The following is a 24,832-nucleotide window of genomic DNA, read 5'->3' on the forward strand; positions in this document are numbered from 1 at the left end:
CCAGGCTGGCCTCAAACTTGTGATCCTCCTGCCTCAGCCTCCTAAGTTAAGTAATAATTTTGACCAAAATGTCACAGATAAGAGGTGTAACCAGGATTATATCTAGCTTTGGTTCATACAGCTTTGTATTTTTACCTGTTTCAATGCAGAAGGGAAGGAAAAGAAAACTTTCAAAATAAAGATACTTCAGTACCTCTCATCATTTGTTAACTGAGAAAGCTGTCTCCTCTTCTATATAATGGGACATTTCTGGGCTGCCTATGCCTGCCTAAATTTTAAGGTTATCTCAGATGAAGTATTTTGTAAACTGAAAATTTAATTACAATAAACGCTGGGCTGTGTGCTTCTACTCTCGTTCTCAGTGCCACTCAGCTCTTTCAAGCCCATTAAAATCTCAGGCCTGGTGGAAATTTTCCTTTATGTAGATAGTGATTATCCTGAAAACTCTCTATTGAATCAATAGAGATTATTGATGAATCAATAAGATTATTCAATGAATATGATTACTTACTTATTGCTAAAGGAGAAAAGGTACCTTTTACAGTGGAAGAATCTGGCAGATACCACCAATTGGGGACAACACCAATAATGGAACAAACCAATATCATGCACCTGCTGATGGGATGCACTGAGACACAACACCTCTAAAATAGCATCCTACCAAAATGTAATCATAAAGATCAGATTTTTAAGACAAAACTGAGGAATTATTCCAAAATGAAAGAAACTGAAGAGACTTGGCAACAATATAATGTGTTGTCCTAGAAGGGGAAAAAATGGCAATAAAGCTGGTAAATGGGATAATAGGCAAAATGCAAGTAGACAGCATGCAATTGATAGTGTAGTTAGTGTTATTATAACTAGATGTTCTGAGTTTGATCATTGTGCTTAGGTTAGTAAATTCCCTTATTAGAAGATACACACCTGCGTATTTAGGATGGACCCCAAAGTAAATTACAGACAACAACATGATTTACTTTGGGTCACGATAAATAAATAACATAAAGATACCACCTACTTATATATGGGCTGACTGACTTAATTAATAAAGAAAACCTATGTTGGGATAAAAGGTAATTACCTTAAATATGCAAATGACAGATGGGAGAAAAATTAGTTTTGTTTTTAGGACACACTACTACTTTTCCACAAACATGTCAGGAATTGGAGAAATCTAAATGTGGGGATGTAAGGCAACAGTCAAAGGTGCCCTACATGAGAATCCTGGTAGCATGTTGCTCTGAATCTAACACCTCCTCCAGGGATGCCCGCAGTCTGGTCGGCAATCCCACCCAGCGCGACTCTCCCTTCTCTGGCAACTGCTTCAGATACAGGATACCCTGGGGGCATCCAGTGCCAGCCGCGTCCAGAGGTGCACAGTAACCCAGGCTGAGCGAGTGGGAGGGGGGACCTGACACCTCCAGTCCCCAATGTCTAAGGACCTCCTGGTAGTAAATGAGTAAGTGGATTCAAGGATGACTGCATTCTAATATTCTGGGATGGTCAGCAACGTAAAGGTCAGCAACTTGACCCGGGGCCGGCATCCTACCGTCAGATTTGGAGGGAAAGTGCGGGGAAGCGCGTCTCAGTGGCTAAGCCGGGAGGAGGGGGCGCAGGAGCCGCCGCGCGGTCGAATTCCACCCTTTCAAAGGGTCGCAGAAGCTGCGCGGCACAACCTGAAACTCAGACGCGGTCACAAACTCCTGCCACCCTAGCCCACGGCCCACGCGGGACGGGGCTGCTGGATGCTCCCCACACTCGGGAGGAGAGGGCTGCGGACGCGCGGCGGGGGTGCCGCTCGGCGCGGGGAGCGCGGACCCCGGGACCCCGCGACCCCGGCCGGGGCCACCCCGCGCACCGCTGCGGCTGGGACTGTACCTCGGGCGCTGGCGACGCGGCGTGGCTGGTCGCGTCCAGGCTCCGGGAGCCGGAGGAGCCGCGGCGGCTCATGGCAGGACTCCGGGTGCCCGAGCGCAGCGGCGCGCTGAGCCGGCGGGCGGCGCGGACGCGTCTCCTCGGGCAACGGTAAACACCGCCGGGAGGCGCCGGCCTCCTGAGGCTGTCCTCCACCGCGAGCCTCTGCGACTGAGCGACCTGGGGTCCGCGGGAATGGAAGTCCGCGCTCACGGTGGGACTCCACTGTAAGCGCAGCTCCAGGTACTCTGTCCTTATGTCAGGGACCAGGGAGAACGAGTGGTCACTTCTACGGTGCCAGCGCACGTGAGGTGTAGGCACTCACCCACATAATGGTGAAGGGAGCATTTATTTAGCACCCAGTGTGTGCAAATGCGCCTGCGAGCTCCAAGGCCCCCTTCACAGGCGTGCAGCCTGTGTGCCGCCGCACAGGCCCGGGTTTAATGCCCTGCTGTTCTCATGTTGAAATTCCTCGTTCAGATTCCTTGAAACTTTGGGAGTTTCATTTTGTACTGGGCTTTGCAGATTACTTGGCCTGTCCTGGTGAGCCTTCTTTATTTAACCTTCGCAACAACCCTGCAGGAAAATAGAGGTGATGGTAATACTAGGGTTAGTGACAGCACGGCTTCTCATTCTGAAATCCAGGTGCCCTAACATGAGGTGTTCTAATCGCTCTTTAAATGAAACAGGATTACAAAGTGGGTATTAGAATAATGTAATGCACTTTTAAGATAAGGCAACCAACCCTCAAGGAAGAATGAAATACATTGTTCAAGAATATATAAATGACAAACAGTAAGGGTGACAATAAGACCCCAGATCAGAAAACTAAAGCATAGAGAGTAACCTGTCCAAGGTCCATTAGAGAAGTCCCAACCTGAAAAAGCGCTTCTCTATAAACTGCATACGGCCTTTTGCTCCATAATTCCATGTCACAAAGTCTAATTCCATTCATTGTGGTTAACCTTGCGTCTCTTCTTGGTGAGAACAGGAGGTAGGAATTGGCACAGTCTTAAACATCCTTGTTAAACAGCTTTTCTCTGTGTGAGGGCAGCAGGCATTTCTGAGGGCAGAAAAAGTGCTTGCCCGGCTTTGCCCCAGTGCCTGTGAACTTTCTGAGATGTCAAGGCATGAGCCATGCGACTTCCAAGGCAGCATCTAATGATGGGGTCTGATAATGTCTAGGGAGTTGAGAAGCAGGACTCTGGGGGCTTCGCCCTGGAGGGGACTGCAGGGAACCCCCAGGGCACAGCATCTTGATCTGGATGGGGCACTGCAAGTCTGAGGGCAGTTTACACTCAGGAGGGAAGTGAAATGACCAAGCACACTCCAGTCCAGACTTCCCACAAAGCCCCACACGTGGGCAACACTCTGTGGTGCCTAAGACCCCAGTACAGACTTCTGATTGTCTTTAAATGACAAGGGAGACAGGAAGCTGCCAGAGTTGTGACCTTGTACCCATCCTCTACCTGCATCTTTATGGGAGAGAGATTTTCCTAACTAGACACCCGGCTGAATTTGTTTCAGGGAATGTAGACTCTTCAGCTGATAAGCTTTGGAAGAGCAATTCTTTGCTGCGAATGCTGCACCCAAAGAAGGTAACAGCCTGATGGTGCTAGACCTTGATAGGGTTGGTGAGGGGGCTGGAGGAGGAGACTGGCCAGGCCAGCAGAGACCGGGAGCCAGACCAAGTGGGAGTGGGAGGAGGAGGAAGATTTAGACTGGCAGATCTTGGTGAGGCCTAACCAGACAGCAAGGAGACAAAGCAGAAGAGAGTTCAGTTTGGGACAACTTTAGTCTGACTCTGAAAGGAGAAAACCAGCAGATATCCAGCAGTGTGGAACAGGCAGTCCTGGGCACATCAGCTCGGAGCAGAAAACCCAGCTCCTTCTCTACAATGTTAAACCGTCCCCTGAAATACACTGATCAACGTGGCATGCGGAGATATATGTAAAATAAACACAATATTTGAGAAAAGGTAAAAATGCTTCAAAAATAGCTCTGGGGGCATGAAAAATTTGGAGCTTGCTTGTGGTGTCATAAATTTATTACTCTGTTTTCCTTCTTTTGTTTAACTGCTTGTTTGTTTTACAAACACTAACATGTTTCCCAGGGAAAAATGTACTGAGATAACAACTTTGGGGTTTTCAATTTACATTTAAAAGCTTGTCACTGAAACCACTCCTATGACATTTAGTTGTCTAAAGATTGATTAAAAGAGTATGTTTGATTTAAATATTTTCCTACTCAGGTGCTGGAGACGTGGCTTAGTGGTAAAGCACTTGCCTACCATGCATGAGGCCCTGGTATCCTCAGGTGCTGTCTATATCCTCAACACCATAGGAGGGAAAAAAAAAAAATATATATATATATATATATATATATAGTGCTGGGATGTTGCTCATGGTAAAGCTCCCCTGAGCTCCATTCCTAATTCCAGGAAAAAATAAATATTTTCCTAGACAATTTTTATAATCTGAATGTAGGTGTCCCTTGAAAATTTACATGTTGGAACCTCATACTGCAGGTGATAGTATTAAGTAGTGCATCTGTGGGAGTGGTTGATTAAGTCATGAAGCTTCTAGTCTAATGAATGACATCAGTGTCTTTATTAGTGGCTCCAATAAGCTGCCCCCGAGGGTGCAGCAGGAAGACACCATCCTTCTGTAAAGAACAGGCCCCCACCAGACACCAATCTGCTGGCACCTTCAGGAGGTACTTCTTAGCTTCCTGAACTGTGAGAAATAAAACCTGTTGTTTTCAATGACCCAGTCGAACAGCAGCCCAAATGAAGTGAGGCAGAACTGAACAAAGACTGCAAACGACTTCTCTATTCATCTAACACTAGTTACCTGGTGAAATATGGACCATTGAGATCCACTGCCATTATAAATGACAGCATTTAAAGGTCTTTATGGCCATTCTCACTCCTTTCCTAGACTGGTCTCCGTTGTTTGCTGATCCCTATTTGATGATTTTAGCAACGATTTGCTAAAGTAAATCATTCTTTAGCAATAATTTCAGTTTTATCAATTCATCCTAAAACAGCTCCCCTGTCCCTTCTTGGTTCTATTGTAATATAGAGCTGGTTGTAAGCAATTTATCAATGTCGCTTCCAAGGATCATCATAACTTTTCATTCAATTTATCTTTAAGGTCTACTTTCTTTTTTCCACACATATGACCAAGCATATTTTATACATAAAATAAACGTGATCCTCTTATAATTTTACTATAGGCTAGGTTGAGAGAACCTCTAAGAACTCACCTATGGAAAACTCACCTTTTCAAACATCTTCCACCTTTTTTTTTATATATACCGGTGATTAAACCCAGGGAAGCTTAACCACTGAACCACATCTCCAGATTTTTTTCATATTTTATTTTAGAGACAGGGCCTCACTGGGTTGCTGAGGCTGGCTTTGAACTCACAATCCTCCTGAACCACTGGGATTACCAGCATGCACCATCAGCCTGGCAAGACCTTCCACTTTTCAAGGTAAATTATAATCATTCTTTTAAATTGTTAAGGTAAATCATAACTGTTTATTTAAAAAGCAAAATCCCTCTTATCAAAAATGTAAAGTACATTTCAAAATATTTTAGCTGGGTAATGTGTAGTTCTGAAAACTATCCATGATAAATACATATTTTCTAGACCCGTGATTTATTTTATTCCTATAAATTCAATTTTAATATTTCAATCAATTTTAATCGATATTTTCTCAACTGGTCAGAAAGACATATTATACATAATGCCATCATTCATGGCCTTACTGAAGTGATCTTTCAGCTGTAGAATTGCAAAATTAAAATATATTAATATTTGGGGAAAATTTGGAGAGATAAATGAAACAATCTATGTTAATATTTTTCTGTTGCAAGAGGAGAGAGCACACTAGTAAGGGTGAACCATAAGCCAATGTGCACATCCTCCACTGAAGTCAAACAAAGCAATGTTCCGCCTTCTCATTCCCACACTCACTCTGTAACACGAGTCCTTTTGCAGTGCAGTTAGCGCTCTTTTCTGTTTTTGATTTTTGTTTCTTTCTTTGTTGAAGTCTTTTTTGGTTTTTTGTTTTGGGTTTTATTTTTCATTTTCGTCTTTGTTGTGAGTGATTTTGGTTTCTGTTTGATTGGCAGTGCTAACCATCTGAATCTGGAGCTTCAAGGGTGCAAGACAAGTGCTTTACCAACCCTTATTGGTGATTTGGCTGATTAAAATGGCCCCAGGCACAGTGCTGAGATGCTGTCTGGTGCTGAAGTCAGGCTGGGTTGTGCCTTAGGGAGAAAGTAACAGTACATGTGCTAGAGAGCCGCCACTCAAGCTTGAGTTTTGGTGCTGTTGGCATGAGTTCACAGCTAATGAACTAACAGTACATATTTAATAAGGTATCATTAGACAAAATCGCATAAAACAAAGTTACATATTGACCAGTTGATGAAAATCTCGTAAGCAGGCATACAAAAACCTAACCCTGCACTTCCCTTAGAAGCAATGGTTCAGTATGCACTAATTCAGTGTTCACAGCAACTTCACAGAACATAACTGCTGTGAGCAATAATGCACCGTATTCTACTGGGATTAGTCACTGGTTAAATTTGACATTCACGTTACAACATATATGATCTGCTGTTTGTTTATTGTACAGAATGATATCTTAAGTTCCCAATTTCAATGTACAAACATCTTCATTATGACAATTGCTCTGAAATAACTAATATTTAACAATGCAATAGAGCTGTAGAATTGCTACATTGTAGAATGTGATGAACTTAAGTGTACTTCCTGCCAGTTTAGGCATGTGGCCAGTTGAAATTTTTAAATTATGTACTCTTATTAAAAACTATCCACTTGAAATAAAAATAGATTTTTCTAAAACCCTCTATAGGTATAAAATTTAGGAGATTTATCAGGTGTAACAAAATGACAGAAAAAAAACTCTGAATCTTTGTTATTTTTTTCTACCTTATGCATTTTTTTTATTCTGTCTATATTATAAACTCTTTGAGGATGAAAAATGAAATGAAAATTTGCAATATTTATTATGGATTCTAAAAAGCAGGCCAAATGATAGGTAAAAATTGTTGTGCCTTAGGGAGAAAGTACAGTATGTGTGCTAGAGAGCCGTCACTCAAGCTTTTAAATGTATTTACTCTGAATTTATTTGGTATGATTTTTAAGATAAATGTAATGTTTTCAGCAAAAAAAAGATAAAGGAACCAAACTGCATCGTATTTAATACCATCAGAAGCATCTAAGAGATTCTTTTAAGAAAAACAGAACCATGATGATTTCAGAAATATTTTTGGTTACTATACAACAAATATAATTTTTACAGTATTGGAAGTATATCACTGCTGTGTCAGAGTTATGACATAAAACAGAGTATACTCAAACTGGGGACTTACGTAGGTGTTTAATGAAGAGAGCATTTACAGACTTTAGGGAAGGTTTAGGGAAGCCCACAGGAAACAATGCAGAGTAGAGACCCACGACTAAGAGGAGGGAATGGTTCCTGGAACTTGAGGAGGGAGGCCACGTGGAAAGAGCTGCCCAAGAGGAACAAGAGGATGGAGAGGAAGCTGGTGGTCTCAGTACCCAGACCACCCTCTCCTTCTGCCCTGTTCTCCTCCACAACTCCCATTGGCTCAAACAACTGGAAGAAAAATCAGTATTCCTGAAACCCTGTTTCCGAAAAGAGGGAGAAACCATTTTGCACTGACGTTGCAAAGTCTTCAGTGTTTGTTTTTACTGTCCCCGTTGGTGACCTCTGGTCAAATTTGGAGAATGTCCTTAAAATAAACTTGAACGTAGTTGATAATGGAAACCATGAAGTTCCTCCTACTATGGCAGAGAACAGCAAAGGGGGTGTTGTGGAGAAAGGAACAAATATCGGGCATCTGGCTGTTAATTAGCCTTATATGTGATTCTCAAAGTGTGGTCCTTAGAGGGGCAGTAGCAGCATCACCAGGGAACCTGTTAGATGCAAATGCTGGGATTCTATCCCCATATCCAAGGCCTACAGGTAATTCTGAGGCACACTCAAGTTTTAGAACCACCATCCTACAACAGGAGTTGGCATACATTTTCCATAAAGAGCCTGAGAGTAAATATTTTAGACTTTGTAAATCAAGAGGAAAAATCAAAGATATTAAATGAGTACATATATGCCAAGAGAGAAAATAGATTTCCATATTTTTATTGAGAAAATTAAAAAAATAGAATGATAATAATTGAGTACACATCTGTAATAAAGTTCTACTAATGAGAATAGAATTCCTTTGTGGAGCAAATAACAGTTTGCTTAACTAGGGCTTAAGTAAATCTTTCCTAGCATCTACATTTATTATAAATGTCCAACACTTAAGGTTTATCTCCAATGAAGATGACCTATTTCATCTTTGAAAATGTCACACATATGGGTACTGATAAATATTGATTTCAATCCACTAGGATGTGATTTTAATAGAGCATCATGCCAATTACTTTGGAGGCACGTATCAATTTATATTAGATTTTTATCTTGATATTTGTTTTTTAGCATACCATTAAATTGCAGATTAATTAATCACTTTCAATCGAAAGTTTGGTGGAAGTTCCTCAATGGCACAGTTAGGGGTATGGGAATTTCCTTTGTTATAACATTGAGGGCTAAGTATTTGTGGGATAATAAAATTTTAAAATCTTATTTTTAACTTTGATAGCATAAGAAGTGTTTTAAGAAACTCTGCTTGTACTTCAAACAATATTAGCAGTTATCAAAAATGATTTTAACAGTGTAAGTTTTACATTTAATGCTGTTGTATCTTATTATTTTAACTACAGCAAAGGCTAATTTTCAAAGCCATTTAGCTGCCGAAGTCTGGCTTGGCACAAATCAGGAGCCACTTGTCAAAAAGAAACTAACTTTATTTTTAGAACTACAAACGCCAAACAAAACAGCTCCAGGGAAAAACCCTCAGAGCCCAACTGCCACCACCGGCTTCCACAAGCCTCTCTCCCCCACACCAGCCTTTTCCTCCCACAATCCTCCTCCTCTTGAGGCCGATTGGCTGGGCTGCGTGGGCAGAGCCAAAGAAGTCACCCAATGAGCAGCTCCGTGGAGGAGCCAATCAGCTAGATGTTGCTGGGGCAGCTGTGAGCCAATCATCAGCTGGCAGTCTGAAGGGCAGGGAAACAGCCCAATGAACATCACCGCAGAGGAGCCAATCAGCTAGATGTTGCTGGGGCAGTCTGAAGCTTGCTGGCAGCTGGAAGTTTGCTGGGGCCCCTTTGGCTGTGGCTCTCAACATCTCCCCCTCTCTGTTTAAACAACAAGCATGTGGCTTATGGACCGTGCCTGCCTTAGGTTGTCCAATACATATGGTCCTTACCCGTCTTCGGATGAGCTGACCTCAGGGCGTCAGCCTCCTGTCTTAGGTTGGTACCATTGTAATTGGATCTTACCCGTCATTGACTACCGGTCCAGTACAGCCACACCTGTGGAGAGGTCTCAGCGGGGGGGGGGGGGGGGGTGAGGTTCTTTGCCTCACCTCTGTTGACCCCCAAATTTTAGCTGAATGATCATGACAAGCAGAAGGGAGGAAGATATACCAAGTCAATTGACGGTTCTGTAAGCAGTTCAGTGTAAGTTCTGTAAGCAGTTCAGTGATGGCTATTGCAGAAACTGTAGATTAGTTTTATCTTTGTCTTCACCGGCACAGGGATGAAGATAGGAATTCTGGCAATAATGACTAAAGAAAAAATTAGGTAACATTCCAGAAGACACTAAAAGAAAACAATTTTCTTAACAATTTATATTATCTTCATCGGCACTGGGATGAAGATAGAAATTCTGGCAATAATGGCTAAAGAAAAAATTAGGTAACATTCCAGAAGGCACTAAAAGAAAACAATTTTCTTAAAAGAAAACAATTTTCTTAACAATTTATATTATCTTCATCGGCACTGGGATGAAGATAGAAATTCTGGCAATAATGGCTAAAGAAAAAATTAGGTAACATTCCAGAAGACACTAAAAGAAAACAATTTTCTTAACAATTTACATTATAGTGAAGAGAATTATTAAATATAATGAAAACTAAAGGTGAGAGTAAACAAACAGATCTGTTAACCTCCTTTTTTGTTTACATATTAAAACAATTCTTAACAGTTATTTACCCAATTTAAATTAAACCATTTAAATCACGTGAATAAAAAAAAAAATATTTGGATCCATCTTTTCATGAGTGCTCATCATATATGATATATAGAAATATGTACATTGGACATACGTACATTCAAACATATAACACAAAACACAAGTGTGCACACATAATATAATACATACAACACATAACACAATAGTAAAGGCCTTATAACTTTTTACAGGTAAAATCTCTATTGCAATGTTTAAAAACTCTATAGTCAAAAAAAAAAAAAAATAGAACTGATCAGCAAAACATTAACCTAGGTCTGTATGAGCTCAAAAAAATAAAATAGAACTTCATGATATGGGAAAGGGCAATAATAAAATAGATATTGAAAAAAGCATCCTGGTTCTGTCGCAGATGTAAGGATAGCCAAATTGGAGTTTTGGATATCAGCTATTATGGATTTGAGCTAAATCATCTTCTTTTTGGTCTGTAGAAATCGCTTTAGTTAATCTCTCTGGAATCCAAATCGGCTGCTGTTCTCTCTGTGGAAACACAAAAACAGACCCCCGACTCCAGACAATCACTGGGTCAGAACCTTGGTTAATCTCTCTGAAATCCAAATCGGCTGCTGTTCTGGGTCAGAACCTTGGTTAATCTCTCTGGAATCCAAATCGGCTGCTGTTCTTCCTGTGGAAACACACAAACAGACCCCCGATTCCAGACAATTACTGGGTCAGGACCTTTCCATTGTCCTGTTAGAATATCTTTCCAAAGTACCTTGGGCTTATGTACATTTTTTGGACACATATGCCTTTCTGCAGCACTAAGTCCTGATGAATCCAAATTTAAAAAGTTTAGAGTAAAAAGCGTTATTTTAAGTTTATCTTTGGGGAATATATACCCCTTCCCAATTCCATCTTTTTGCTTTAATAAGTACATTTTAATAGTTTGATGAGCTCTTTCAACTATGCCTTGACCCTGTGGATTGTATGGGATTCCTGTTATATGAGTAATGCCAAATGATGAGCAAAATTGTTTAAAAGAAGTAGACGTATAACCAGGGGCATTATCTGTTTTTAACTGTTTTGGAATGCCCACAGTGGCAAAATTTTGTAAGCAATGAGCTATAACATCTTTAGTTTTTTCGCCGGCATGAAGGGAGCCCATCAAAAATCCAGAAGAAGTATCAATTGTAACATGCAAATATTTTAATTTTCCAAATTCTGGCAAGTGTGTGACGTCCATCTGCCAAATATGGTTAGGCATCAATCCTCTAGGATTGACTCCAAGATTAACTTGTGGTAAAAAGGTCACACAATTTTGACATTGTTTTATTATTTGTCTAGCTTGTTCCTTAGTTATTTTAAAACGCTTTTGTAAAGTATTAGCATTGACATGGAATCTTTCATGAAAATTTATAGCTTCTTCTAGTACAGAGAAAATATGTATGTCACGTGTAGTTTTATCTGCTAAATCATTGCCTAAACTAAGGGCTCCAGGCAATCCTGTATGTGCCCTGATATGTCCTATAAAGAATGGATCTTTTCTGTCCCAGATTAAACTTTGTATAGTGGAAAACAAAGAGAAAACAGTAGAAGAAGGGGAAATTCTACCAGCATCTTCAAGGGATACTATAGCATTAACTATATACTGGCTATCAGAAAATAAATTAAATACAGAATCTTTAAACATCACAAAAGTTTGTAATACTGCATTAAGCTCTACCTTTTGAGCTGATTGTTTGGGTACTAAAAATGTAAAAGTTTGATCAGGTGTAACTATTGCTGCTGTACCATTATTTGACCCATCAGTGAATATATTTGGAGCATTCATGATAGGTGTTTTTCTTGTCATTTTTGGAAAAATTACAGGATGCAATGACCAAAAAGACAATAAAGGATTAGATGGTAAGTGGTTATCAAATGAAACATTAGATTTGCACATTATTATTGCCCAAGTATTTAACTCATTAGCTAATTCATCAATTTGATTCATAGTATATGGAGTAATAATTTTATGGGGAGAAATTCCAAACACTGCCTTTGCTGTTTTTATTCCTTTGAGTATTAATTGTCCTACAGCCTCAGGATATCTAGTAAGAATAGTGTTAGGAGAATAAGATAAATGTATCCATAATAATGGACCTTCTTGCCAAAATACTCCTGTAGGAATATTTTTTGTTGGTAATACAATAAATAATAAAGGCAAACTTATATCAATTCTATCCAAATGCATATTTTCCATATATGTTTCAATGATTTTTAATGCCTTTCTTGCTTCAGGCGTTAACATTCGGGGTGAATTTGGATCTGATGGACCTTTTAGGATATCAAATAAAGGTCCCAATTCTCCTGTTGGAATACCTAGATAAGGCCTTATCCAATTTATGTCTCCTAATAACTTTTGAAAGTCATTAAGTGATTTGAGTTGATCTACTCGTATTTGAATTTTTGGTGGACGGACCATGGTTGAGGATAATAGAACTCCTAAATAATTAATTGGAAAATTTAATTGCACTTTATCTATTGCTATCTCTAGATTATAATTTTTTAATAAGTTTGTAAGTGTGGCATAACATTCTAGCAATGTGTTTTTAGCTTTGTGTGCCAATAACACATCATCCATATAGTGAAATATTTGTAGTTCAGGATTTTGATTTCTAAGTGGCTGGATTACTTTGTTAACATAAATTTGACACATAGTTGGGCTGTTAGCCATCCCTTGAGGGAGTACTTTCCATTCATATCTCTGATCAGGACCTTCATGATTTAGTGCAGGGATAGTAAATGCAAAACGTGGACTATCCTCAGGATGAATTGGAATTGAAAAAAAACAATCTTTAATATCTATAACTAAAACATACCAAGTTTTTGGCAAAGCAGACAATTGAGGAATCCCCGATTGAGCAGGTCCCATAATGACCATTTCATTGTTAATGGCTCTTAAATCTTGCAGTAATCTCCATTTACCAGATTTCTTTTTGATGACAAAAATGGGAGTATTATGGGGAGATACAGAAGGTTGTATATGTCCTTCCGCTAATTGTTGTTTGACCAGATCATGGGCTACTTGTGTCTTTTCTTTAGTCAAGGGCCACTGAGGAACCCATACTGGTCTTTCTGATTTCCATGTAATTTTTATTGTCTCAGTGGCCCTTTGTGAAAATCCAACCCATGTCTGTCTGTTCCTTGATCTATTTGTATTGGTGCTGCTATACATTGTTCTTGTCTTTCTAATCTTTTTCCTTTCCTAAAACCTTGTCTAGCCATAATAGTGGGTGCATTTTGATTGATATTATTTGTTAATGTCAAACCTAATTGATCTAAGACATCTCGTCCCCATAAATTTACGGGAAGATGATCCAATACATATGGCTGTATAGTTCCTTCACATCCTTCAGGATCCTTCCAATCTAATAGCATTGCACTTCTATCGGGATTAGTCGCCACTCCTAGGCCTCGAAGCGATTGAGTGGCTTGTTGTAATGGCCAATGTTTTGGCCATTCTTGACGAGAGATGATGCTAAGATCTGCACCTGTATCCAGTAGCCCATTAAATTCATGTCCTTGAATATTTAGTTTTAGCATGGGGCGAGAATCTAAATTTAAAGAAAGCATAGCCCAATCTACACCTGTGGAGCCTAATCCCTTGGAACCTCTTTCTACAACATGACTGGAAAATTTATCATGTAGGCTTGGTATTATTAGTAACTGTGCTATTCTATCTCCTGGTGAAATTACTGATATACCCTTTGGAGAACTGGCTATAATTTTTATTTCACCTTCATAATTGGAATCAATTACCCCAGGACTTATCAAAAGTCCTTTTAGAGTAGAAGAGCTGCGTCCCAATAATAAGCCTACTGTTCCTTTGGGAAGAGGTCCTTTTACCCCTGTGGGAATGATTTGAACTCCCATCTCTGGAGTTAGTACTGATTTGGTGGAGGCGCAGATGTCCAACCCTGCGCTCCCTCTGGTTTGTCTGATGAGGGATCTGATGTGCTGGGCACTACCCTGATGGGGTTGCTGGGGTTGCTGGGTTCCTCCAGTGCTCCGTATATTTGTGGTTTGGGGCCCCGGAGCATTGGGGCCCCCTGTCCATTTTTTGGCAACGGAGCCCGATGCCTTTGTCCACGATATTGTGGATAAACACCTTGTCCTTGTTCGTTTTTTGATAATGGAGTACCCTCTATGGTGGTTTGAGGACGGTATTCATTAGCCCAATATAATGGAGTACCCTCTATGGTGGTTTGAGAACGGCATTCATTAGCCCAATGTCTCCCTCTACGGCATCGTGGGCAAATACCCGGTATTCTACTTGTTTGATACCTAGTTTTGTTAAACCCTCCTCCTATGGGGCAATTCCTTTTAAAATGTCCTGTTTGTTGACAATTGTAGCATGTTCTTGGCCTGGCATCTAAAGCCTGTTTTACTGCAGCTGCCACAATTTGCCCTTGTTCATTAATGTCTCTGGCATCTAAAACCTGTTTTACTGCAGCTGCCACAATTTGCCCTTGTTCATTAATGTCTCTGGCATCTAAAGCCTGTTTTACTGCAGCTGCCACAATTTGCCCTTGTTCATTAATGTCTCTGGCATCTAAAGCTTGTTTTACTGCAGCTGCCACAATTTGCCCTTGTTCATTAATGTCTCTACATAATTTAATATATGTGTTTAAATCTTCATGTTTCCATGGTCTAATGATATCTCTACACCAACGATTCGCTTGGTCATAAGCCAGTTGTTTTATAAATGGCATTGCTTGTTCTGTATTCCCAAAAACTCTGGTAGCTGTTTGAATAAGCCTATCTACAAATTCAGCGTAAGGTTCATTAGCTCCTTGTATTATCTTAGATAATTGACCTTGTAAACCTCCAGGTTCTTGTAAAGACTTCCATGCCCTAACTGCATCTACAGCAATTTGTAAATATACACCAGGATCATATGCAAGTTGTTGCTGCCGATCCTCATAAGGTCCCTTTCCTAACAACATATCTAGATTTCTCTGAGGATAACCAGCTGCTGCATTTCGACTAGCCGTCTCCTTGCAAAATTCCTCATTGGCAACCTTCCATAACAGGTATTGTCCTCCATTTAGCACAGCTTTACACAAACTAGCCCAATCTGCTGGCGTCATGCTTAAGTTGGTAATGGATTCGACCAAGCTTACAGTGAAGGGTGCTTGAGGACCATAGGTTGCTACAGCCTCTTTTAGCTCCTTCACTGATTTGAAATTTAAACCCTGGTAAGTTCGCTGCCCTCCTACCTCAAATACAGGGCATACTTGAGATCCTGTCTCAGGATCCAAACTATCAACTGCGGGGGTTGGGAGTCTCTTAGCATATGGAGGTGGTGCTGTTGATTGGACACTTATGCCCTCTAGTGATAGAGTGCTGTTAGTAGCAGTCTCCTGTAGAGGTGGCGCTGTTGGTTGAACACTTACGCCCTCTGGTGATAGAATGCTGTTAGTAGCAGTCTCCTGTAGAGGCGGTGCTGTTGGTTGGACACTTACGCTCTCTAACAAAAGGGTCTTATTAGCAGTCACCTGTTTTAACTTTTCCCCTGATAGATTTTTCTGCTCTAAACTTCCTTCCTCTGTCTCACTATCTCGAAAGACCTTCTCTTTTACTTGAATCTTTTCCTCTTTCTGACTAGCTCGAGCTTTTACTTGAATCTTTTCCTCTGTCTGACTAACTTGAGAGACTTCCTCTTCTACTTGAATCAATATGTCTTCTTCTTCCTCTACCTCTGTCTGAACTGAAGGCTTTGGACTAAGCAAACTAGATACCAACGTCCACAATGACAATGTGCCAACTGGCAGAGTCCCTGGGTTGTTCTTTTCTATTCTTTTTAAATCTTCACCATGATGGTTCCATTGTGATATATCTAACAACCCCTCCTTAAAAAGCCATGGGCTATATTCTTGTATTACATCAACGTATGCCCTGACTGCTCTTGGTTTTACTGGGAAGCTTCCTTCCTCTAACAATTTACTTAACACTCTTTCGGTTTGTTTTTTACTAATTGCTGATCCCGTATTTCTACTATAATACAACCCAACAAGATGACGCCAAACAAAACCGAGACAGAATCCAATAAAAAGGGAACCACACAAAATCATTATAACAGCCTTTCTATCCTCCTGACATATGCATCCGTCCTTTCTCCCTATCTGTTCCTCAAACGCAAATAGTTTTTCCTCAGATGTGAGTGGGTTTTCTTCCCTCTCACTCATCTCCAGGGACAGGCAAGTTAAAACAAAAATGAAGCAAAACAAAAGAGGAATCTTAGAATGGCTCCCCATCCTCTCGCCCTGCCCTCAGGGGCGAGCAGTTTACTTACCCTCAGTTGCTCCCCGTGCGAGCCACCAAATGCCGAAGTCTGGCTTGGCACAAATCAGGAGCCACTTGTCAAAAAGAAACTAACTTTATTTTTAGAACTACAAACGCCAAACAAAACAGCTCCAGGGAAAAACCCTCAGAGCCCAACTGCCACCACCGGCTTCCACAAGCCTCTCTCCCCCACACCAGCCTTTTCCTCCCACAATCCTCCTCCTCTTGAGGCCGATTGGCTGGGTTGCGTGGGCAGAGCCAAAGAAGTCACCCAATGAGCAGCTCCGTGGAGGAGCCAATCAGCTAGATGTTGCTGGGGCAGCTGTGAGCCAATCATCAGCTGGCAGTCTGAAGGGCAGGGAAACAGCCCAATGAACATCACCGCAGAGGAGCCAATCAGCTAGATGTTGCTGGGGCAGTCTGAAGCTTGCTGGCAGCTGGAAGTTTGCTGGGGCCCCTTTGGCTGTGGCTCTCAACATTTAGCCATTCATTTGATAATAGTGGTTGAGGGCCATCTACTCTTTAAGAAAAAAATTCTATCTCATTCCTGGGTTCAAAAAAATTTCACTAAATTTTTAACATGGCTGGTCCATCAAATGCTGTGCAACAAGGTAAGTCAAGATTTTTCATCTTATTTTTCTAGAAAAAGTTCACAGAAGTCGGAAAGGTTAGGACCACAAGGACAAATTAGGTTCAACATTGACACAATGGCTTAACACAAATGCTTGTTGGGATTGATTTGCTGATAAATGATACAATGATTAACCATAGGCTTTTCATTTTTGCATGCTTTTTAAATTTCATCTAATTAAACTCTTTTGTGTCCAGCATATTTTTGCCACCATCAGTTGCCACTCATCAGATTCCACTTCAGTTTGTCCTGAATTAGTGTTTCCTCAATTTCTCTGAAAATATTGTCAACTGTAATTGTTCCACTTCGACTTTTCAGTCATTTCAATCTTGGCACTAACTTTTCAAAAACAACAATTAGGCGATATATTAACATCAGTCAACAAATCAAGAGCCAAAGAAAAACATTCTAAATCATTCACTTTGCTTTCTTATTGACTATTGGAACTGTTCCCAGTATCCTCAACTCTCTGAGCAACCGTTCTCACTGAAAGACAAGTTTATTTTCTCTAAATACTTTTCTTTGGTGGCAGTAATCAAATGTGATTTAATGAACTCTTAAAAGCATGACACCCGAAATCCATTTTTAACTTTTTTCTCATTTTGATATGATGGATAACCAGAACTTAAAAAGTAAAATAAAATATCCCAGTACAGTGGTACACATGGTTCTCCAAACACTGTCGAGCTGACCATCAAGGTCACACAGTAAGAGCATCAGTGCCATCTCTTGTGCAACCCCTCACCTCTGTTCTTACAGTGCAAAATCAACCATAGATAGTCAACATATAAACAAGTGTAGTGAAACTTTAGTATGGACTTTAAAAATTGAATTTCACTTAACTTCACATGTCACAAAATATTAATCTTCTTTTGGTTCCTTTCCCCCCAATGAGTTGAAAATGCAAAAATCATTATTCTTAGCTCATGGACCATAACACACACACACACACACACACACACACACACACACACACACACAGAGGTATCAGTTTGGACTTGGCCTGCAGGGCCTGCAGGGCATATTTTCTGACCCTTGGTGTAAGGCAAATTGTAGGATATGTGTACATTTTCAATAAGAATCAATTTCAAGGACTGGGGCTATAGCTCAGTTGGTAGAGTGCTTGTCTAGCATGCACCAGGGCCTGGGTTCAATCCCCAGATCCATTAAAAAAAAAAAAAAAAAGAATCAATTTCAGATAAATTATGCAGTTAACCACTGCATAGGGAGTATTCAGATAATAATAAAAATCATATGGGTGATAGAGGAATGACTAAAATTTTGAAAACATTCGGCAGTGAAACTCTCAGTGGAATTTGCTGATAGCAATGAGTTTTAAAAATGAAACCAGTCAGCTCAATTGTCTGATTTTTCTCCTCAGTGTTTCAATTGTTTGAGAAAATGGAACACAGTTACCTTCAACCAAGGTCAGGGTTGTGCCGGGCAAGTAAGATAGAGGAACAAGACAATTGATTGTATTTGCCAGGGAGTCATAATGATGGATCGTGGAATTTAAGGTGGATAGTAAAGAAAATGAAGAGAGGAGAAAAATGAGAAGTATGAAAGTTTCAAAAAAGAAAAGGATGAATGAGAGGTTTTGATGAGGTCACAAACTGAACCTCTTGCAAATGGGCTATTCCAGTAAGTGAATTGAGGGGACACTAGGTATTGGTCAGAGTAGGATGTTTGAGACCAGAGATAGTGCAGCTCCTGGTCTAGGCTGTAACCATGGGAACAGGTGGCCGAATTGAAATTTGAAAAAAAAAAAAATCATTGATTCTGAAGCAGGCAATCAAAGAACTGAATGGCCAAGATGTTGGATGGGTCACACAGTTAGACGTTGATGTCACCAAGGATGACAGAGGAAGACAGCCAGGAGAGAAAGTCCTCAATAGATGCATTACCGAAAAATCAGAACTGCTCCATGGAGCTGACAGATTTTCCCCAGACAAAAGCCAGCCCTCCTCCTTGAGAGCTATAACAGAGTGCCCAGTGGAAATGTGGAGTGAAGCATTTCCTCTGCTTTAAATAAGTTGGTCATCACTAGATTGGTCCTTAATTAAAATTAGAGTTTAAATGAGTTAAATTACCCGTACAATATAAAAAGTATTTTTTTTAAAAAATAGAAAGTTCTTGAGTGTATTCCTGGACTTGGAAGCCCTCATACCCTGTCACTAAGTGGACAGACCCTGGAGCCAAGCTGCCTGGGTTCAGATCCAGATTTTGTCATTTCCTTGCCTTAGGCAAGTTCCTTGACCTCTTTGGGCTCATTTCACCGCCTGTAATGTATAGGCTATAATAATACTTAACCCACAAGGTTGTTGTAAATATTAAATTATTTAATGCACATAAGGGCCCAGTATGTCGAATTAGGATGAAGTTAGTGTTTGCTATTACCATTATTATCTTAAAACACAGAGGAATTCTCTAATTCCTCCGCATGACACTATAAAAATGACTAGAAAAGCACAGTGTTTGCTCTTGCTCTACTTTACTTGGAACTTTGGAAGATCATGGGTTGAACTTTTGTTAACTACTCAATATAAAAGAATGAATTTTTAAAGCATATTCTGGAAAATAGGAATTCTAAAAAGGAGTTGAAAGCAACAAAGAGGTGCTTTATCTCCAAGAACTTAGAAATCAATTGGTCCCATATGGTTAAAGCAAAGCAGAACGTGCAAAGCACTTTGTAAAGGTGTACCACCTTCCCATGCCAAAGAAGACTTCCACTTAGTTGACCAGTTCATCATATATAAAGAAAGAATATGGGAACTGGGAGTGCGAACAATGGTAGAGCACTTGTGTAGCATGCACCAGGCTCTGGATTTGATCCCCAGCAATGAAAAAAGGAAGAATATGATAATCACATGGAAAGATATTCCATAATGGAAGCTGAGGGTGGAGGAAAAAAAGAGAACAGTGCACCTCAAATGCTAAAGTTTTACCTCCTTGATAGCATTATTTTTCATCTAAAATTGACGACTCCAGCCCCATTATATATTCCTATAATCCCAGCAACTCAGGAGGCTAAGGCAGGAGGATCACAAGTTTGAAGTCAGCCTCAGCAACTAAGTGAGACCCTGTCTCAAAATTTAAAAAAAAAAAATTAAAAGAGATAAGGATATAACTTAGCAATAAATCGCCCCTGGGTTCAATTTCCAGTACCCCGCCCTCTCAAAAAAAAAAAAAAAATATTCCACCCTCTGAGTTTGCAATCCTGTGGCTACCCCCAGGAACTTGTCTTTCCTTAGGATCCTTGTCCATTCACAGGATATGCTTGGAAGTGACCAGAACAGGAGGAAATCCTAACTCAGAACTTGAGGTAGGATTAGTACAAGACCACAGTGAAAAATGAAGACAGGTCTTAAGAGGATGGTTCTTGCCACCACAAGTTGGAGTTCTCAGAGAAGGAGTGTTAAAAATTCCTCAAAACAAGATGATAATTTTCCAAACATTCTGTTAAAATCAACTTTAAAAAGCAAACTTGGTCTAAATTAAGCAAAGACCTCAGCTGCTTGTGGATCTTTAAAATGTCCTACTTTGGAAAACCCTATGGCTTTGGGTCTGGGGAGTGTGGGATTTTCCTGACCCCCAAAACACATGTTTTGGATTTCTTTTAAAACCAAGCCAACTTCCTTTCAAACAGCAATAAACAATTCTTGCTTAAAAGTAGAGAGTGAAGACTGCCCCTCAAGCATGTGTCTGCCTCTGGCTGTCAATTCTGACTTCCTGCTGAAGTCTTCACAGAAGCATTCCAAAACATTTTGATGAGTTTCCTCATTTGGATCAGGCCAGATTTTACTACCAAGTGAGGTTTAGCCAACCCCACACATGTATATAAAGTGATTTTCATCTACCGTTCCCAGAAACTTCAGAATAATAAATTAGTCTGATCTGGGGAGATTTTATCTTTCTGCTGATTCACTGATTTGATCGCCCCTGGTTATAAGCTTGCACTATGCGTCATAAATTTACTTGGTCTATAACACTTCCTCTTACGAAAGAGAAAGAGAAGCAAGCAACATATAAAAAGCTTGGCTATCAGCAAATCTTTTTTTTTTTTTTTAAAGAAACAAATATTGCAGCATCCTTGGGGGACTCATGAGATAGCTCCTAAAAGTTTTATCACTAGATTCAAAACCCCTAATCTAAGGGCATCCATCAACTGCCTTTATTTCATTTGAAAAATCAGTCTGCCCAATAGAGACCACTGATCAGAAAATCCCACAAGTTAGAAAGAAAAGGTGTTTGACTTTATCCTTGAGGACATTCACATGAATGAGGAACAATGAGACTTGTCTAAGAAAAAGTAATAATTAGTATATAAACAAAATACAACTACAAAAAAAGTAGCCATGGAGCAATAATATTCCAAGGTCGATAATAATGCAAACCAAGAAATTATAAATAAAATAAAAGCAAAGACAGATTTATTCTAGTGCAGAAAAGATATGCAAATGAGGACCATGGACTCAGCTAGATGGAGCCAGTGTTCCATGGGAAGGTGAACTTGGGCTCAATTGCAGAGAATTGGGGAAGGGCGGGGTGCAGCTTTGCACTCTTCAGAGGAGATAAGTAGGACAGGTAAATTCAGTGCAAATCCGGTTGGTCATAAATTGTGTTAAGTCCTTGGAATGTCCATGTCAGGAGACAGACTGGCCCATCTGGTATTTCCCAGACCTTGTAAGATTTTGTTAGATTCTGGAAAATTGTTCTCTTTGGCAGATTTCAGTCCCCAACATAATGTCTATCTATGTGGCAATTTAGACCTGCCAGTAAAATCTCTAAGACTCAGAAAAAGAGTTTTGCTCTCATTTTGACCATTCTGTAGTCCTTTTGATTTTTGTGTCATCAGTAATAGCTGGAGTTAACAAAAGTCCTTGATGGTAAGTGAGAAAAGAATTCACCAGGGAAGTGAGTCTTACCAAATTTTCAAAGACGAATGAATGGAGAAGGGGTTTTTCCTCACTCCTGGCACCTCATACTTGGGGGCTGCCATCTCAAAAGTACAGAGCTCCCTGAATCAATTCTATCAGTCCTCAGACAGTTACGAAAACACAAACATAAAAACAGCCTGACTTCCCCAAAGCCAAAGCATAAATCCAGGATTCGGGTTCTGCTTTCCAGTTTTTATACCTCATCTACTCACACATGTGACAGAGACCGGTTTGCTGTTCACAATACCGGGTTGGGTGTGACCTTGAAATATGACCTTTGATTCTTGGGCAGAAGCAAAGTACGTCACTCCAGGTTTGGCCCAGAAAAACATCCCATGTGACTCTGTCCCATATCTTACTCCCCTATCTTCTGGCTGGATCTTGATTCCAGGCTGACCTCAGAGCCTCCATCAGCCAGGGCCACAGAAGGTCCACATAGAGCCGGCAACCCCACCCTTCCCGCACACACACACCCCAGCCAACTGGACTCTTACAGAGTACATTTTATTCTGTTAAAGCCACTAAGTTTGGCTGCTGTAACAGCTAGCATAACGTTAACTACAAGATACATTGTTATTTTAATAAAAGATGATAGCCAAAAGACATACAGTAGTCCCCCATTACCTGAAACTTGAGGTTTCAGATATCCTTAGTCAGCTACAGTTGAAAATATGATTTACCTAAACTCTTTAAAGAGGGGAGATTGCATCCACTTTTACTACAGAATATTGTTATAATTGTTCTACTTTATGATGAGTGACTGTGGCAAACATCTTACTGTGCCCGTTTAGAAACTAAACTTCATCAAGGGTGTGTACGTATAAGGAAAAGCTTGGTATGTTCAATATGGGTTTCAGTGTCCTTGGGAGATCCTGGAGGGCATCCCCTGTGAATAAGGGGTGCCACTCTACCTGCAGTATGCTGCATTCTGTTGAAGAATATTAGATATTTGTTAAATGAGATTTATTATGAATTCATTCTCATCTTTAAAATTTAAAATAAAGCATTTAAGTAATAAGTACAACGAAAACTATAAATGTAGAATAGATAGAAGGAAGTCCAGCCTGTGACACATTTAGCTATACCCTTTCCCCAGGATACGGTAGAGGCCAGCATAGAGTCTCTCTGTCGGGGAGATTAAGACTCTTTACTCATCCAATTATACATTTTTGAATGTATGGTTTCCCAGAGAGTAGCCCCACTTTTTAATTTATTCATTCGTTTGTTTGTTTTTCCTGTGTAACACTTCATTCCAGTGAAATTTTACAGGGAAGCAAACAGATTGTGTTGGCACTGTTCTGGTTGAACTGGGGGTTAAAAATGTGGTTCCAGCCCCAGAGTGTTTCTGGCAGCTCTAGAAACATCTTAACAAAATCCCATGGACCCTTAAGAGCACAGTTTAAAAATCACAATTTACATTAATTCTATCAAAGGATGTTAGGTACACACCGAAACATCCTTAGTTTCCCTTATAACTTTGACCTATCAGCTACTAGTTTATCTGTATTTTGGAAGTTATTTAAATTCTTAATCTGCATAAACCCATAGGCAACAAATTCCATTTTTCTTTAAGATTTTTTTTTTACATTCATCCTTCCATTTTCTTCCTAACATCCATCTACTTCAAGCTTACATTACACTATCACCTTCGTCTTGATATCTCCCTACTCTCCCAATGCATCCTGCACACCTTCCCTGAGAGACTGTTCTTTGGCCAGACAGCCAAGGTGGGCTTCATCATATATCAATCTGAGCAGGTCACTCTTTTGCTTAAACTCTCCAATGGCTGCCCATCATACTTTGAATAAAAATTCAAAGGCCACCTGGTGTGGTGGTGCATGCCCTTAATCCCAACTACTTAGGAGGCTGAAGCAGGAGGATCACAAGTTCAAGGATAGTCTAGGCAACTTAGTGAGACCCTGTTTCAAAATAAAAAGGGCTGGGGAGGTGGCTCAGTGATAGAACTCTCGGTTAGCATATGCAAGATCCCGGATTTGATCCCCAGTAAGATGGAACTCTTATATCCTAATTATGGTGATGGCTACATGACTCTACACATGCACACACACACACACACACACACACACACACACACACACACACATACGCACACACAATCCAAAATCCCAGGGCCTTTCAGTGGTGCCCAAGAACCTCCATGATCTGCCTTGATATCCACTCAGACCCGACCCCCTGTTCTGCATACACCGGCCTTGTTGAACTTTCTCTAATATGGCAGCCACCGTCAGTTCCCTGGGCCTGGGCCTGTCACATCCCACATGACTACATGGCTCACTCACATACTTCATTCCCATCTGTGGTCTCATTTAACCTACCTAGGGGACTCTTCCTGATCACTCTAGAAAGTCTGTTCTCTCTTTGCCCTCCTACTCAGAGCACATCACCTTCTGGTGTTAAATCGTAGAGGGGATATTTATTTGTTTTCCCCCAAAGCTCCTTGAAGATGAAATGTTTGGTTGTTGTTCATTACTATATCCCCAGCACCCAAAACCGTGACTAACATTTATTTGTTGCTCAGCTCAAATAAGTGTGTAAAAGAATAAATAGATGGATTCCCAAGAAAGTTTATACACCCAATTATTATTCTTTCCACTTCAAAATCATTCAAGCCCCAGCATGGTGAGGCCACATCTCCTTCTGGCAGCCTGATTTCCCTTTCAGAGTCTCATGGCTGTTGATACACACAGGAGCACAGCGGACTCTCAAAGTTTCTATGCTGAGCCAAAGAAGCCAATATCCAAAAGTTGTAGTGTGGGAGTCCATTTATGTGACATTCTCAAAAGAACAAAATTGAGGACAAAGAACAGATCTATGGTGCCAGGAGTAATGGGTGGTACAGAGAGGGGGAAATATAAAGGAACC

The 24,832-nt window shown here is 40.4% G+C and overlaps 2 protein-coding genes across 4 annotated transcripts in view; one reads left to right on the forward strand and one right to left on the reverse strand.

The window, feature by feature from the left end:
* Positions 1–3,063, reverse strand: part of Ccdc170 (coiled-coil domain containing 170) — a 77,372-nt gene extending 74,309 nt beyond the window's left edge. Inside the window, exons 1-2 of one of the 3 annotated variants that reach the window (XM_078018889.1) lie at positions 2,792–3,063; positions 1,879–2,490 (exon numbers count right to left, since the gene is read on the reverse strand). In XM_078018889.1, coding sequence (XP_077875015.1) covers positions 1,879–1,950 — 72 coding nt within the window. In that variant the 5' untranslated portion in view covers positions 1,951–2,490; positions 2,792–3,063. The remainder of the gene's footprint in view (positions 1–1,878; positions 2,491–2,791) is intronic. The other 2 variants (XM_078018890.1, XM_078018891.1) reach the window with 2 other exon arrangements.
* Rmnd1 (required for meiotic nuclear division 1 homolog) overlaps positions 1,569–24,832 on the forward strand; it is an 86,165-nt gene continuing 62,901 nt past the window's right edge. The window contains exons 1-2 of the mRNA XM_078018894.1: positions 1,569–2,157; positions 5,303–5,412. The gene's annotated coding sequence lies outside the window, so the exon portion shown is untranslated. The remainder of the gene's footprint in view (positions 2,158–5,302; positions 5,413–24,832) is intronic.

Source organism: Ictidomys tridecemlineatus, chromosome 8, assembly GCF_052094955.1.
Source record: "Ictidomys tridecemlineatus isolate mIctTri1 chromosome 8, mIctTri1.hap1, whole genome shotgun sequence".
Lineage (NCBI taxonomy): Eukaryota > Metazoa > Chordata > Mammalia > Rodentia > Sciuridae > Ictidomys > Ictidomys tridecemlineatus.